Here is a 13,879-nt window from a genome sequence, read left to right as displayed (position 1 = left end):
CCATTACTTTTCGTCTAAGCGTACAGCCTAAAGACTTCACCAATTCACTTCATGTTCCTCCGGTTTGTTTTCTGTGTTTTTCTATTTTGAGGGTAGTAAATTACCTTCTCTTGCTGAAAGATTTTCTCTTTTATCATGTTCTTTAAGCTGTACCTACAATTGCTTCGGGCATAATGGAAGAAACTCATCGTATACAAAAGTGGATTTAGTTTCCCAATTTCCCAACTGGAGCCCAGGTTAGGTCAGGTTAGGTTAAATTAGGTTAAATTATTAAGTAGTTAAGCAAGGTTAGGCTAGGTCAGGAGTATCAGTTGCCTCACCAGACTCCATCCTACCACCCTTGTGATCGAGTTGTGAGCAGGTGTGGGTGGGGGCAGGGTGAGCAGACTCTGGCTTATCCATCCATCTCTCCCTAGCAACTGGATGCTTCCTGTTTAAACCGGAGCTATCGTACGGATAATTCTATGAGTTACTGTACCACTGAACCATTTGGTCACGGCCCAGATATACCGAAAGCTGGATAATCTGAGCCTGGATAATCGAGCTTCCACTTATATATATACAGTAATCCCTCCACTATCCGACGTAATAGAGCCAAAGGCATGTCCTGAAACTGGTCCTGTCTGGATAGTGGGCACCAGCCTCCAGGACTTGTACTTATGGACCCTAACTCAGAAAAACACCTATACAACTTCCTCTGGACATGCTTAGCACCTAGTTAAGACCCAAATCACACCAATAAGGGACATAAAAGACTTAAATAAATGCAAAAGAACCATAAAATTAGGTGTTAGAGGTGAGTTTATACAGTTTTTAAACATTCTGGGTACGTACAACAAGTCCCTGGCTCCTGGACTGGTACTTATGGACTCTAACTCAGAGAAATACCTCCCTACTGCACATGCATAGCACCTAATACCCTATTCACACCAATAAGGGACATAAAAGAGTGAAATGAGGTGTTAGAGGTAAGTACAGTATGGAAAATACAGTACAGTACAATATGAAACATTCTGGGTACTTACAGCAAGTCCCTGGCCATCTTAATGAATAACCGCCTCCTCTCAGACTCTGACAGTAAGAAGGATTTCCTGAAGCACTTGCAGTACACTGTTCATGAAGTCTTGCACTGAACTTAGTCATTTGCACTCAGAAGTCCATTCTCTTAACACTGCTCACTCTTGTCTGGCTTATGCTCCATTGTAATTTTATGAAATAAGTGTTGCACTCTGCACTTAAAGTCTTTGCACTCATAAATCCATTTTCTAAACATAACACACTCTAGTTAATTTTAGCTACATTGAAAGTACGTGGGTAGCCATGATGACGAGCGTGCACTCACGACAAGAGACAGGCGGTAAGTGGGGAGGATGCAGGGGTGCTTTAGCGGACGTCAGAGGAATGACGCACCAAAACAAAGCTGTCCCACGCTGCGTGCGCCAAGTTCAAATTACGGGCGGGAAAAAGTCGGATTTTTTCCGAATTTTTTGTGGTTTTCGGACCGTTTTGGGAATATTGGATCCCGGGACTATGATGTCCGGTAAGTGGGATGTCTGGAAAGTGGGCAGCCGGATAGTACGGGTATTACTTCTATATATATATATATATATATATATATATATATATATATACATATATATACACACATAAATTCATACAGTATTCCCCATTTATCCAGACATGCAGTCTGGACCTGTTCTTTATCCAGACACTGAACCTTGGCTCTATTGAACCATTATCTGAATTTACATGCTATTATTAGGATGTAAAAGTCCCAGAGAACTTTGGCCGAACAGCTGAAGTTCTTTCTTCCTCTCTACATATAACTCTTTCTTCTGTCTCTCAAGTTCCTCCACACCCTTGTTTCTCATCCACTCACTATATGCTTTCATCTTTTGTGGCACAGCCATTCTCTTCTTTTCCTTCCACTGTTCTGTTCCTTGCACCCTGTTTCGTCTTCTCTTCACCCAACACAGCACCTCACACGCTGCACAGATTTCTTCTGTGAATATCTTGGACACACCGTCCATGTTCTTCATCTGCTCCAAATCATATTTACCGAGTCGCTTCTCCACTTCTCACCTGTATTCTGCCTTTTTTCCATCCTCTTCCAACCTTTTTACCCTTCTTGTATGAACTACTTCCTCCTGTCCTTCCCTTCTTCTATTCCTTCATTTCATTTGAACCTTAACCTTCACCACCACCACCAAGTGGTGGTCAGAAAGTCCACTCCCCCAACCTCTATATGCTCTTGCATCCATTACACACTTTCTCATTCTATCCTCCACATGCACACAATCAGTCATTGCCTTCCATTCATTCAGTTCACCACCCACCTTTCTCATTACTCGCCACATATACCTGTGGATCATATTCGGTCAAAAGAGGGTATTGGTGGGGGCGCATACCATCCACTCACTCGATGTAGTGCTGCTTTGGGTGTCTGCCGTTTCCTTTCTTCCTTCCTTCCTCTTCTGTCTTTCTTTCCTTCATTCTTTCCCCCTCCTTCTGCCTGTGGGTGACTCTAGACTGAGTGACAAGCCAAATGGTTTCCTGTACACCAGGAAACCATTTTCTAAGCTGGATGATAACCATATAACCAGATTATGTCACCTGGTGGTTTAGTACGTAATTAAGGCTATCCAATCAGTTTGAGCCTGTGTAGGTTTATATCCAAGGGTGGTTGGGGTTATTGCGCACATAATGCCACTCAGGGATGAGTGTGGCTGGTCACTGTCATCTTAAATGTCAGGACCAACTTGCCTAGCCAGGGCTTCTACGTTCCTCATGGGGCAACATAGGATTGGATGGTGGATGGATGGACTATTATTAATATTATTATTATTATTATTACAAGTGCTCGTGGACCCTTCGGGCCCCTTGCACTTGCTTCTGTGGAGGGCTCTTGCGTTTATGTGCTGTTCTAGTGTAACATTGTCACTTGGATTTTTGCAGCTAACCAATTGATCGTGTTATTTGCAGCTTGAGGAATGGAACCCAAGTTGTCCGAACGCAAGTCCGAAATACTTTAGTTGTTCCTGTGGGCCAAAAAATTTAGCGAGATCCTATGCCGGGTTTTGGGAGCAGCGTTCCCCCCCCCCCCCAAAATATGATCGCTCATTAAATATAGTAAAAGTTCTTCAATCATTATGGGACAAAGATTTTTCACATCAGCGAATTTTTTACGATTTCTGTGCTAATTTTGGTGCGATTTGAATGTGTAGTTTCGGCTGCCCAAAACACACACACACACACACACACACACACACACACACACACACACACACACACACACACACACACACACACACACACACAGGGATGGGGTGGAGAGGTATATGAGAGAGGGGGGTGTGAGTTGGGAGCAGGGCAGTGAAATGGCGGGGGACAGGGCAACGTGGAGGCGATTTGTTTGTGGCCACCCCAAGCGGGATTGAGGCGTCTGGCAATAGATAGATAGATAGATATTATTATTATTATCATTATTATTATTATTATTATTATTATTATTATCATTATTATTATTCTACAGTGGTAGGTGGGGGTGCTCACCATCCACTCACTTGAGGTAGTGCTGCTCTCAGATGCCTGCCGTTTCCTTTCTTCATTCTTTCTTTCCTTCCTTCCTCCTCTGTCTTTCTTTCCTCCCGTCTTTCCTCCCTTCTTTCCTCTTTCTTCTGTCTATGGGTGACTCTGCACTGAGTGACAGGGCAAATGGTTACTTATGTGTCAGGAAACCATTTACTATGCTGGGTGGTAACCGTATAACCAAATTATGGTGCCTGGTGGTTTAGTGGGTGATTATGGCGCTCCAGTCAGATTGTGTTGGTGCAGGTTTATATCCAAGGGATGGTTGGGGTTTATTGCTCATGTAATGCCACTCAGGGATGAGTGAGGCTGGTCACTCTCATCTTAAATGTCAGGACCAACTTGCCTAGCCTTGAGCTTCTACACTCCTCATGGGGCAACACTAGATTAGATAATGAACGATGAATGAATGATTATTATTTTACTATTATTGTTGCTGTAATTGTTGTTGATGTTGCTGTTGATATTGTTGTTGGTGGTGTTTTTGTTGGTGGTTGTTGTTGTTGATGTTGATCTTGTTGTTTGTGATGGTGGTGTTTGTTGTTGGTGTTTTTGGTTGTTGTTGGTTGTTATTGGTGTTGTTGGTTATTGTTGTTGATATTGTTGTTTTTGTTACATGCAGATACTGGGTGATGCAAAACGCCTGTATGCAGCCGTATCAAGATTACAGCACTCCGCCTCATCCTGGGATTCCCCTAACTGCCATCCCAGTGTTCCTGTCAGCACTCCATCCTCCTCCTGCCACTCCCATCACCACCACAACAACCTTCACCCCCCCTCACCACACACACACTTGTACCAGCATGCAAGGGCAAGGTTTGAGCCAAGTGACAACCCTTATTGCTTGGAGTTTGCTATGTACATGTACAGTTGCAGTCAATAATTCTGCCCATTTTTTAGTCAAACATGTATGAAAAGTGCTGATGAGAAGCCTACACATGGTGGTGCTGTGCTCCCTAGATGGAGCTAAGAATCTGTGGCAGTCACCCAGGAGCCAAACTTCCTCATATTTCCTTGCACCCCTCTGTGGAGAAGAATCAATCTAACCCTGGTGAGGCATTGTCTGCCGCAGGGGGTAGCCAGTTCCCTACAGGATATATGTGTGTACTGTACCTGTAACTGGCCCCGTGGAAACAGCTGTTTACCTGCGGTCTGTGGATCTGCTCAGCCAGACAGACCGGGGTTAAGCAACAATAAGATATGTGAAATGTTTACGTAATATTTTGATAAGTCTGATGGACTTCAAAAATTGCATTATGGGTTTTAAAATGTAATTGCTCACTGTTTTGTTATTTCTCATGAGGAAGAGGATGAGTGTTACTATCTACAGCTGTACTGTAACTCTTTATCCATACAACCTCACTCACCTGAGAGGATATTTTAATCAGTATAACTGTTTTCCTATCAGGGGAGGTTTAGAGTCTTACTGCATCCTTCATTGCAGTGAGTTTGAGAATATATTGTAATTGGTACAAGAACAGTGTTAAAGTCAGTTTACAACTGTCATTGCTGTGAAGGAGATTTCCTCCCCCCCCCCGCACCCCATGGAGCTCTTCCAGAATTAAATCATCTGACTATACACATCAGTTAAGTTTGTTGAGTTGTTCTCTGTATTGTATCCCTTATTTGTTTCTGTTTACATTCTCAGCTTACTGTTTTTTTATATTATAGTACAGTCCCAGTTATCCGGTATCTAGATAACCAGAATTATCAGACATTCGTTCATTTCATTCATCATCTAATCCAGTGTTGCCCCAGGCAAATTGGTCCTGACATTTAAGATGAAAATGACCAGCCTCACTCATCCCTGAGTGGCGTTACATGAGCAGTAAACCCGAACCACTCCATGGATATAAACCTGCATCGGCTCAATCTGATTGGAGGGCCTTAATTACCCGCTAAACCACCAGGTGCCATACTTTGGTTATATGGTTACACCCAGCATAGTAAATGTGTACAGGAAACCATTTGTCTTGTCACTCAGTGCAGGGTCACCCTTAGACAGAAGGAAGAAGTTTCAGAGATTGAAGGAAAGAAAGACAGAAGAGGAAGGAAGGAAAGAAGTGAGAATAGGGCACCCGAGAGCAGCACTGCATTGAGCAAACAACCAAGAAAGTATATGAACCGGCAAACATAAAAATAATACAACAATCTGTGCCACTTTGAATCCCCGCCCCTGCATGGAAAAGCCAGGTATCGCGTGAGACTGGGTGAAGTCGTGCAGTGTAAAGTGAAGGCATTTCTGGTCAAGGTTGTTTCCTAGTTATTCCTGTTCTCAGCCCTTCTTCCCCTCTCTGTTTCCCCTCCTCTAATTTAGTCACCCTGCATACCTCCACAAATCACCAGTCAGCTTACCACCCCCAGTTAGTACAAGGACTCTTGCTGCGTGTTGGTAATGAAAAGTTAAATTTGGTAATGAAAATTGAGGAGTTTGGTAATGTGGCCAAGCTCAGATCTGGCAACACCGTCCCCAGTTACCACCTAAACACCGCCGAGTGTAGATGTTCATCGCAGTGGATGCCGCACGTGCTCATTTTTGTGAATAAACAGTGAATAAAATGCAATAACTTGCCACTAGACCATATGGGAATTTACAGTGTTGTGCAGTGTTAAGAAATTAGAACTTAGAGTGCAAAGGATTAGGTGTGGTGTGCAACGTGGTGGTTGAAACTGGCAGTTGAAACTGGTGTGGCGCAATTAAGAACAGAATGTGCAGTGTTAAGCAATTATAACTCACAGTGCAACGAATTAAGTGTAGCACAACACTGGATTACTGTACTACTTCAAGAGCATTTTTCACCACTACCAGAGCCTTAGAGGAGGCGACCACAGATGTGCTGTAAGTACCCTGTACACTGCTAAGTATTTTCCATACTCACTTTATTATTTAGGTGGCTTTCAAATTTAGGCTGGGTTAGGGTCCATGAGTACCAGTCCAGCAGGCAGGGGCCCACTTTCCGGGCAGGACCACTTTCCGGACTTGCCTTTGGTTCTATTACATTGCATAGTGGAGGGATTACCGTTTCACATACTCACAAAAAATCAGTAACCGGAAAGTTAAATTCCTCAAGCTTCCCTGTTAACAGGGATTGTATTGTATACCTGCATATGTTTCTCATTTCTCCTTCCTTTTCTTTTCCTCTTTTTTGGTGTTATGGATGTTTGAGGGTTACTTAACAGTAACTTATAGAACTTGTATTTTCCCAGCATTACCCGTATCACCTTGTATAATAATAACAGCATGGGCATCTGGTACCACTCATGATTCTGACTGTCACACTGCCATGTTGCAGAACTTCTGTCTATCACAATTCCTTTATTTCCCTAACTGCTTTCAAATTTTTTTACATGTATTTCATTTGTTTTCCCTTCCTCTGTTCATCTTCTGTCGAAAAAATAATATTCACATCATTTATGAAGGCTCCATCATGCTCGCATCTGTTGGCATTGGTCACCTAATGGCAGTTCTCCACACTGCTTGATCTCTGGCAGCCTCCCTATTCAGTTTCTTATCCCTGAGGTCACACTCTTTGACCTCGCCTGAGGTCTTTTTTGATCCATCTTTTGCAACCCTACCACCGATGTTCACACCTGGCAGCTTCTGCATCCAGTTGTCATCCTCCATCCTCTCAACATACCCAAATTATCTGAGTCTACCCCTCTTCATCACAACATCAATACACTCCAGTCCAATTCTTTCTCTCAACTCCCCAGGCATAAACCTAGTCCCCCCAGGCCTCACATTCAAGGACACACTACACATCCATCTGATCATTGTCATTTCTGTACACTTGAGCCTACAAATGTCCTCTTCCAGTACTACCTGGGCCCATGCAATGCATACATGAAATCAGCATTATCTCTCAGTCTATCTATGATACCACTACCTCTCCTATGCACCCACTTATCACAAGCAATGCACAGGATGGAGTTACTTCTCACACCCTTGTGGCAAACTGCACGTGGCCACACTCCCTCTTCTTTGACAGTACTACCACCACCAACAGGGATGGCCTGACCGGGGGTGGGTTGGGGGAATCACTTCCCCCAATGTGTGTTCTGAGTTCGTCAAAAAATTACTGAGTTGGTCAGAAATGGAGAGTGGAGACTTTTTTTTTTTTGTTTAACATAAAAGGAGAGGTCTCTAAGAAGACAAAAATTTTTTTTTACATACTTAAATGAGAATAAGAGTAAAGTGATGAAGTGTATGAGGTCGGTAGATGGTAGGAGGATGAATATAGTTTTGAATGGTGAGTTGCTTGAGGAGGTAGAGTGTTTTAAGTATTTAGGGTCACATGTTGCTGTGGATGGAAGAATAGATGCAGAAGCGAAGTTTAGAATGAATGAAGTAGGATAGGTGCTGGGAGGAATGAAAAAACTGTTTAGATGTTATTCACTTAGAATGGATGTAAAGAGAAGGCTGTATGAGGGTGTTGTGGTACCAACTGCGTTATATGGGGCTGAAACATGAAATATGGGCCTCTGATTTACAGGTGCTTCATCAAAGTGGTGGTGATGGTGGTGGTGATTTCTTGCTGTCTGGATGCTACATCCCATCTATGGTGGGGGAGGGAGGAAAAAGTTAATATGATGATGATAATATGGTGATGACAATGATGATTTTCATTTGCAGAAATTACTCATCAGACTCCCAGGCTTCTGATCTACCAGAGCTCCATCGAAGCGGTGGTGTTGGCAGTGGTGGTGGCTATAGTGGTGGTGGTGGTTTGAGACGACCCAGTGGTGTGGCAACACAGTTGAAACCTGAATATGTCAAGACTGTCATATCTTTCCTCTATATGTTGCTGGTCACTTGGATCACTGCCATTGTTATGGTCTTTGTCCATGACCGTGTGCCAGACAAGGTGAGACTCTGGATCATATGTTTGATCAGTTTTACAGATGTTGAGTTCAGTTGTGGACAAAAATATCAGTAAATTTATATGAATAACAAGACAGCATTGACTTTCAGATACTAGTGATGTGGTCTTTGGAGCCCTACAAACTTGTCAGTATAATTTATAAATGTGGAGCGATAATATTGTCCACAGTTGTATAGTGCAGGAAGCCTTGGGAAATGCATGGGACTTCAGGAGGTTATTCTTAAGCTGATATTGACTAAGAGTTGTTGTACCAGCAGGGATTCTTTTGCAGGAATTACAGAGCTGCAGTTACTGATGCCCTTATGGATAGAAGTCTCCCTCATTAATCACCCTCAGGATAATAAAAAGATTGTACAGTAGTTCTGTAATATTTGAGAATTGTACCCATGTTGAAGTAGCTCTCTCTCTCTCTCTTTCTCTCTCTCTCTCTCTCTCTCTCTCTGTGTCTGTCTGTTTGTTTGTCTGTCTGTCTCTGTCTTTGTCTGTCTGTCTGTCTGTCTGTCTGTCTCTCTTTCTCTTTCAGTTATCCTAAGAATATCCTGCTGAAGTTTCTCAAACAATTCTTGGGACACCCTAGATTTATGAATGTTCAGTCCTAGGAGATGATTGTAAGCAATTCTAAAAGAGGCATAGTATATGGAGGCAGAGAATTTTGTCAGTTTACTCATGTAAGATGTCATGTTCAGATTAGCAGCACTTGGCATGCCTTAAGCATCATCTTCATTATCTAAACCCTTTTTTCCTACTTCAGGTTTCGGTGATGTAGGATCCATCAAACAAAAAAGAGGGAGGACTATCAACATCAGATACTTATTCAAAAGCTATTCAAACCCATGGAATCTGGCTTCACCTCACAGGCTTCACCATGTGGACATAATTTGTCTGGGATTTTGACTTTTTAGATTTCATATAAAATAGATATACTGTATGTATATATTCCTAACACATGCCGCATACAAAGATCCCTTAGCACGAGGGAGAGCCCTGTCAATGTCAGGAGATGCAACAGCTCCATGAACTTCTTCCATATACTTATGTGTATATATATATATATATATATATATATATATATATATATACTGTATATACCAGTATATATATATATATATATATATATATATATATATATACACACATACACACATACACACACACACAATATATATATATATATCTATATATATATATATATATATATATATATATATACAGCTACCGCAAATTGACCTAGGACCTCCCCCCACAAGGTATTAAAAAACACAGAAATCATGGTACAGTAATCCCTCTAATATCCGAACGCCCAATATCCGAACATCCCCACTAACCGGACATAATCCTCCTGGGATCCAATATTCCCAAAATGGGCCAAAAACTGCAAAAAATTCAAAAAAAAATCTGACTTTTTTCCCTCCCATAATTTGAAATTCCCGCCTGGCGCCAAACAGCTGTTACACCATGGTCCCTTCACCCCTTCCTTCCTCCCCCTCCCCCCTCCCCTGTCAGGTTGCCATTTGGTATTTTTCATTACCAAGTGTGGGCCAATTTGGTAATGAAAAATTCGTTTGGTAATGCATTAGAATAATGCATTACCAAATGGATTTTTCACATGTATGAGGATACACAGGATGGAGATGGTGGATTGTTTGCTCTCTCTTATTAATCTGCTACCCTACATAGTGTGAAAATAATCAACATGGTGTTAGTTATAAGGAGAGTGATTACATGTATTTCCACTTGTATATATAATTAGTGAAGAATATATGCTAGCTTTACGAATTTGGTAATGAAAAGTTATATTTGACAATGAAAGTTGAGGAGATTGGTAATGTGGCTGTTGCGATCTGGCAACTCTGTTACCCCACCAACATCAACAGTCACAGCTTAACTCCGATGGAGAGCAGATACTCATAACAGTGCAAGCCACAGGTGCTTGTTTTTTGTGAATAAACAGTGAATAAACTGCTATACCTTGCCACTAGAACACACAGGAATTTACAGTGTTGTGCAGTGTTAAGAAATTAGAATTTAGAGTGCAGAGGATTAACTGTGGACTGCAAACTGGCGGTTCAAACCAGTCCAAGACCAAGGGACTTGTAAGTACCCAGAATGTTTAATATTGTATAAACTCACCTCTAAAACCTCATTTTATGGTTCTTTTGCATTTATTTCAGTCTTTTATGTCCCTTATTGGTGTGATTTGGGTCTTAAATAGGTGCTATGCATGTCCAGAGGGAGTTGTATAGGTGTTTTTCAGAGTTAGGGTCCGTAAGTACTAGTCCATAAGCTGGGGCCCAATATCCGGACAGGACCACTATCCGGACCTGCCTATGGCTCTATTGATCCGGATATTGGAGGGGTTACTGTATATCACAATGTTTGTTCATGAAATGCCATTCATTGATATGAAATCATGTTTCCTTTGTTTTTCATGACCAGTTGGATGTGTTTTGGCATGGAATCACTTAGATCTCTAAAGTAAGCTAAGGACATTTCTGAGCACCAAACATTTGTCATTTCAGTTTTGAGGTTGTCCAGATTGGGTGTCTTCTTCTCTGCCATGATTTTCTTCATCTTTGTCCAGCAGTTTTCTGTCGGATTTAGATCCGGACTGTTGCCAGGCCAGTTGAGGACCTCAATCCGATTATCCTGAAGCCATTTTGTCACCTTTCTTGGCTTGTGACATGGAACTGAATCGTGCATGAAAAAGTGGCACTCATGAATAGCAAAAAAGTTTAACAAATCATCTTTCAGAACTTGAATGTACCAGCCACCATTCATCATCAAGCTCTTAGGAAGAAAGTAGAGGCCTCCCCCTCCTATTTCACCTGAGAAACATCCCCATACCATTACTGATTGTGGGTGCTTAATAGTTGGCACCGTGTAAGCAGGGTCATATTGACTACAGGAGGCAGGGCAACGAACCTTGGCAGAATGTACCTGGAACACTTGAAATGTGCTTTCATCAGAAAACATAACTTTTCTTTACTCATCTGATGTCCAGTGTGCATACTTCTTGGCAAACTGAATGTGCTGCTTCATCATGCGGTCAGTGAGAAGTGGTTGCTTGACTGCGGTGCGGCTTGGCAAACCCAGCTCCTTCTCAAAGCGGTGTTGGAAATGAGATGCCTTGTAACAGCTGGGGATGCATTCTCTTTAATTCAGCTGCTGTCAGTCAAGAATTCTTGATTACTTCCCTCTTCAGAAGTGTATCTGTACCTCTGGAAGTTGTCCTCTTCTTTCCACTGCCATGCTTGTGCTCTGGTATGACATCAGGTGGCAGGCCGCGCACTGCAGCAAGAATCTTCATGACGGTTAACTTTGGGCATCCAGTATGTTCACGAATTGTGTTGATATATATATATATACATACAGTACCCTCGCGTCCAACACGCATTTGTCCAGCACGATTCGCGTCCAGCACGAAGAGCAAAAAATTAGTACGATTTAATATGATTTAAGTACTGTAAAACGGGTGCGTAAGCATAACATGGACGGAGCTCAGAGAAGTGGGCGAAATCCACAGAGTTCGCCTCTAGCACGATCACCTCTGGTTCAACACAGTCATACTGGACGTTCCCGTGATGCTGAGAGCCAATCAAAACTTCCGATCAAGTAGCCTCCCTCGCCCGCTATCGTGACGTGATTGTGATGTTGCCCAATGAAAAACACTTCTGCTGTCACGTGATGTTTTGTTTAAATTTCTCCCGCCACAGCGCCACTCAGTCGCATAATTCGCATTGGATGGTGCTTTTTTCTCGCTGCATTTTCTGCCTTTGTTACTGCATTTTACTCAGCTCACGATGCTTAGGAAGCCTTCTGAGAACCCCAAGAAGTGGCGGCACCTCCCTCAGGCTACCAAGCTAGAATTCATCGAGAGGCAGTAGAAAGGGGAGAGGAATTTCGAAGAATTTATGAGGGAAGTTGAAGAGGAGCAGCAGCCATTACCCGCTAGTGACGCCAGCAGCCATCCTCCGGGGACCCAGTAGGACTACCTACGGCCTCGGATACCACCTTCCATTCCCAATAAGCCCACCAACACTATCCTAAAAGGTTAGTTATCATTCATAGTACAGTACCATTCATTATAATTACAGCAGTACTAATATATGTATAGGTATATGGTAGGTATATAGGGTGACTTTTCCTAGGGTTGCTGACATAATTCATTTTTCTCCATAAGCTCTGTTGTTTGTCTAACACGTTTTTGGTCCAACACGGGAACCATGCATGACAAAATTACCGTGTTGGACACGAGGGTACTGTATATATATACATATATATATATACAGCATATATAATCTACACACACACACACACACACACACAGGTATATTCCTGTTTAACAATGCAGTTGGTTAGGTAAAGACCCATCGTTAGGTTGGATATTGTATGTCGGGGTAGTTTTAACATGTAAAGCAATGGGATGCATATTTCAGCTTTGGGTTTCCCCCCCAACCAAGTCCAAAACCCATCCAAATGAGCCTAAAAGCAAGTTTAAAGCCAATCTAAATGGCATAACAGCTGTAAAAGAAGCCAACCTAAGCCTGACACCTGTAAATTTCTCGCTACCAACAAATTAAATCTAAAAATTGTCAAATATAAGGCTAGAAAAAAATCAAGCTTACTAAACTATACCCCGAAATGACAATGTTCACCCCACCTTTGGCTAAAACATATTAATCTGAGTTTAAAAACTGTTTATAAATCAACCTAAACACAATTGTAGTCTAAAATATCAAAATCAGAAAAAAAAAAAAAAATCTAAATCCATTGTTGAACTGGGGTTTGGCAATCAGTAGGCAGGGTTGGTGGTATATATATATATATATATATATATATACACACAGACAGACAGACAGACACACACACTCACACACACGCACACACACACACACACAGTAGAGTCTTCATACTACATGAGATAGGTTATGCAGAACCTTGTGCAAAATAAATTTCATGCTAAAATGTGACAAATTTACATGTAAATTAGGGGTTAGGTTCTAGGAGCCCCATAGTTTTCGTTAAAAATAAATTTAAGGATAGGTTGATATAAATATGTCTGCCGTAAGACACCCAAGATATGTGTTTTCATATGATACTCGCCAACGTGACACATCGGTGCATTCTAACCTAATATGACTAACTAGTTTTGGCCCCAATGCTCCCCATAAAAAATTTAACCACCAAGGATTGCCACAAAGCCTCTTGAAAGTCCTTACCACCAATCATGTAAATACTTCTGACCTAATCAACACGTGAATAATGGCCTCCTAGCATCGTGCATATTTCGCCAAGAATCATTTTCAGCGCACTCATTTAAGAAAAAGTGTGAAACTGTTTTTGAAGGTCATTAGTCATCAACAATAAAGGGAAAAAAAAGCTATACTGAAGTTGTCAGCATGGACTGA

The 13,879-nt window shown here is 41.9% G+C and overlaps 1 protein-coding gene across 1 annotated transcript in view; it reads left to right on the top strand.

Annotated features, from left to right (window-relative positions):
- LOC145415123 (sphingomyelin synthase-related protein 1-like) overlaps positions 1 to 13,879 on the top strand; it is a 32,902-nt gene that overhangs the window by 9,874 nt on the left and 9,149 nt on the right. The window contains exons 2-3 of the mRNA XM_080284542.1: positions 4,211 to 4,404; positions 8,222 to 8,453. Of these exons, the coding sequence (XP_080140668.1) occupies positions 4,211 to 4,404; positions 8,222 to 8,453 (426 nt within the window). The remainder of the gene's footprint in view (positions 1 to 4,210; positions 4,405 to 8,221; positions 8,454 to 13,879) is intronic.

Source organism: Coenobita brevimanus, chromosome 101 (genome assembly GCF_032717465.1).
Source record: "Coenobita brevimanus isolate Jiangsu-jjx chromosome 101, ASM3271746v2, whole genome shotgun sequence".
NCBI classification, from domain to species: domain Eukaryota; kingdom Metazoa; phylum Arthropoda; class Malacostraca; order Decapoda; family Coenobitidae; genus Coenobita; species Coenobita brevimanus.
The sequence above is the reverse complement of the archived record's forward strand: the minus strand, read 5'-3'. Positions and strand labels throughout refer to the sequence as shown.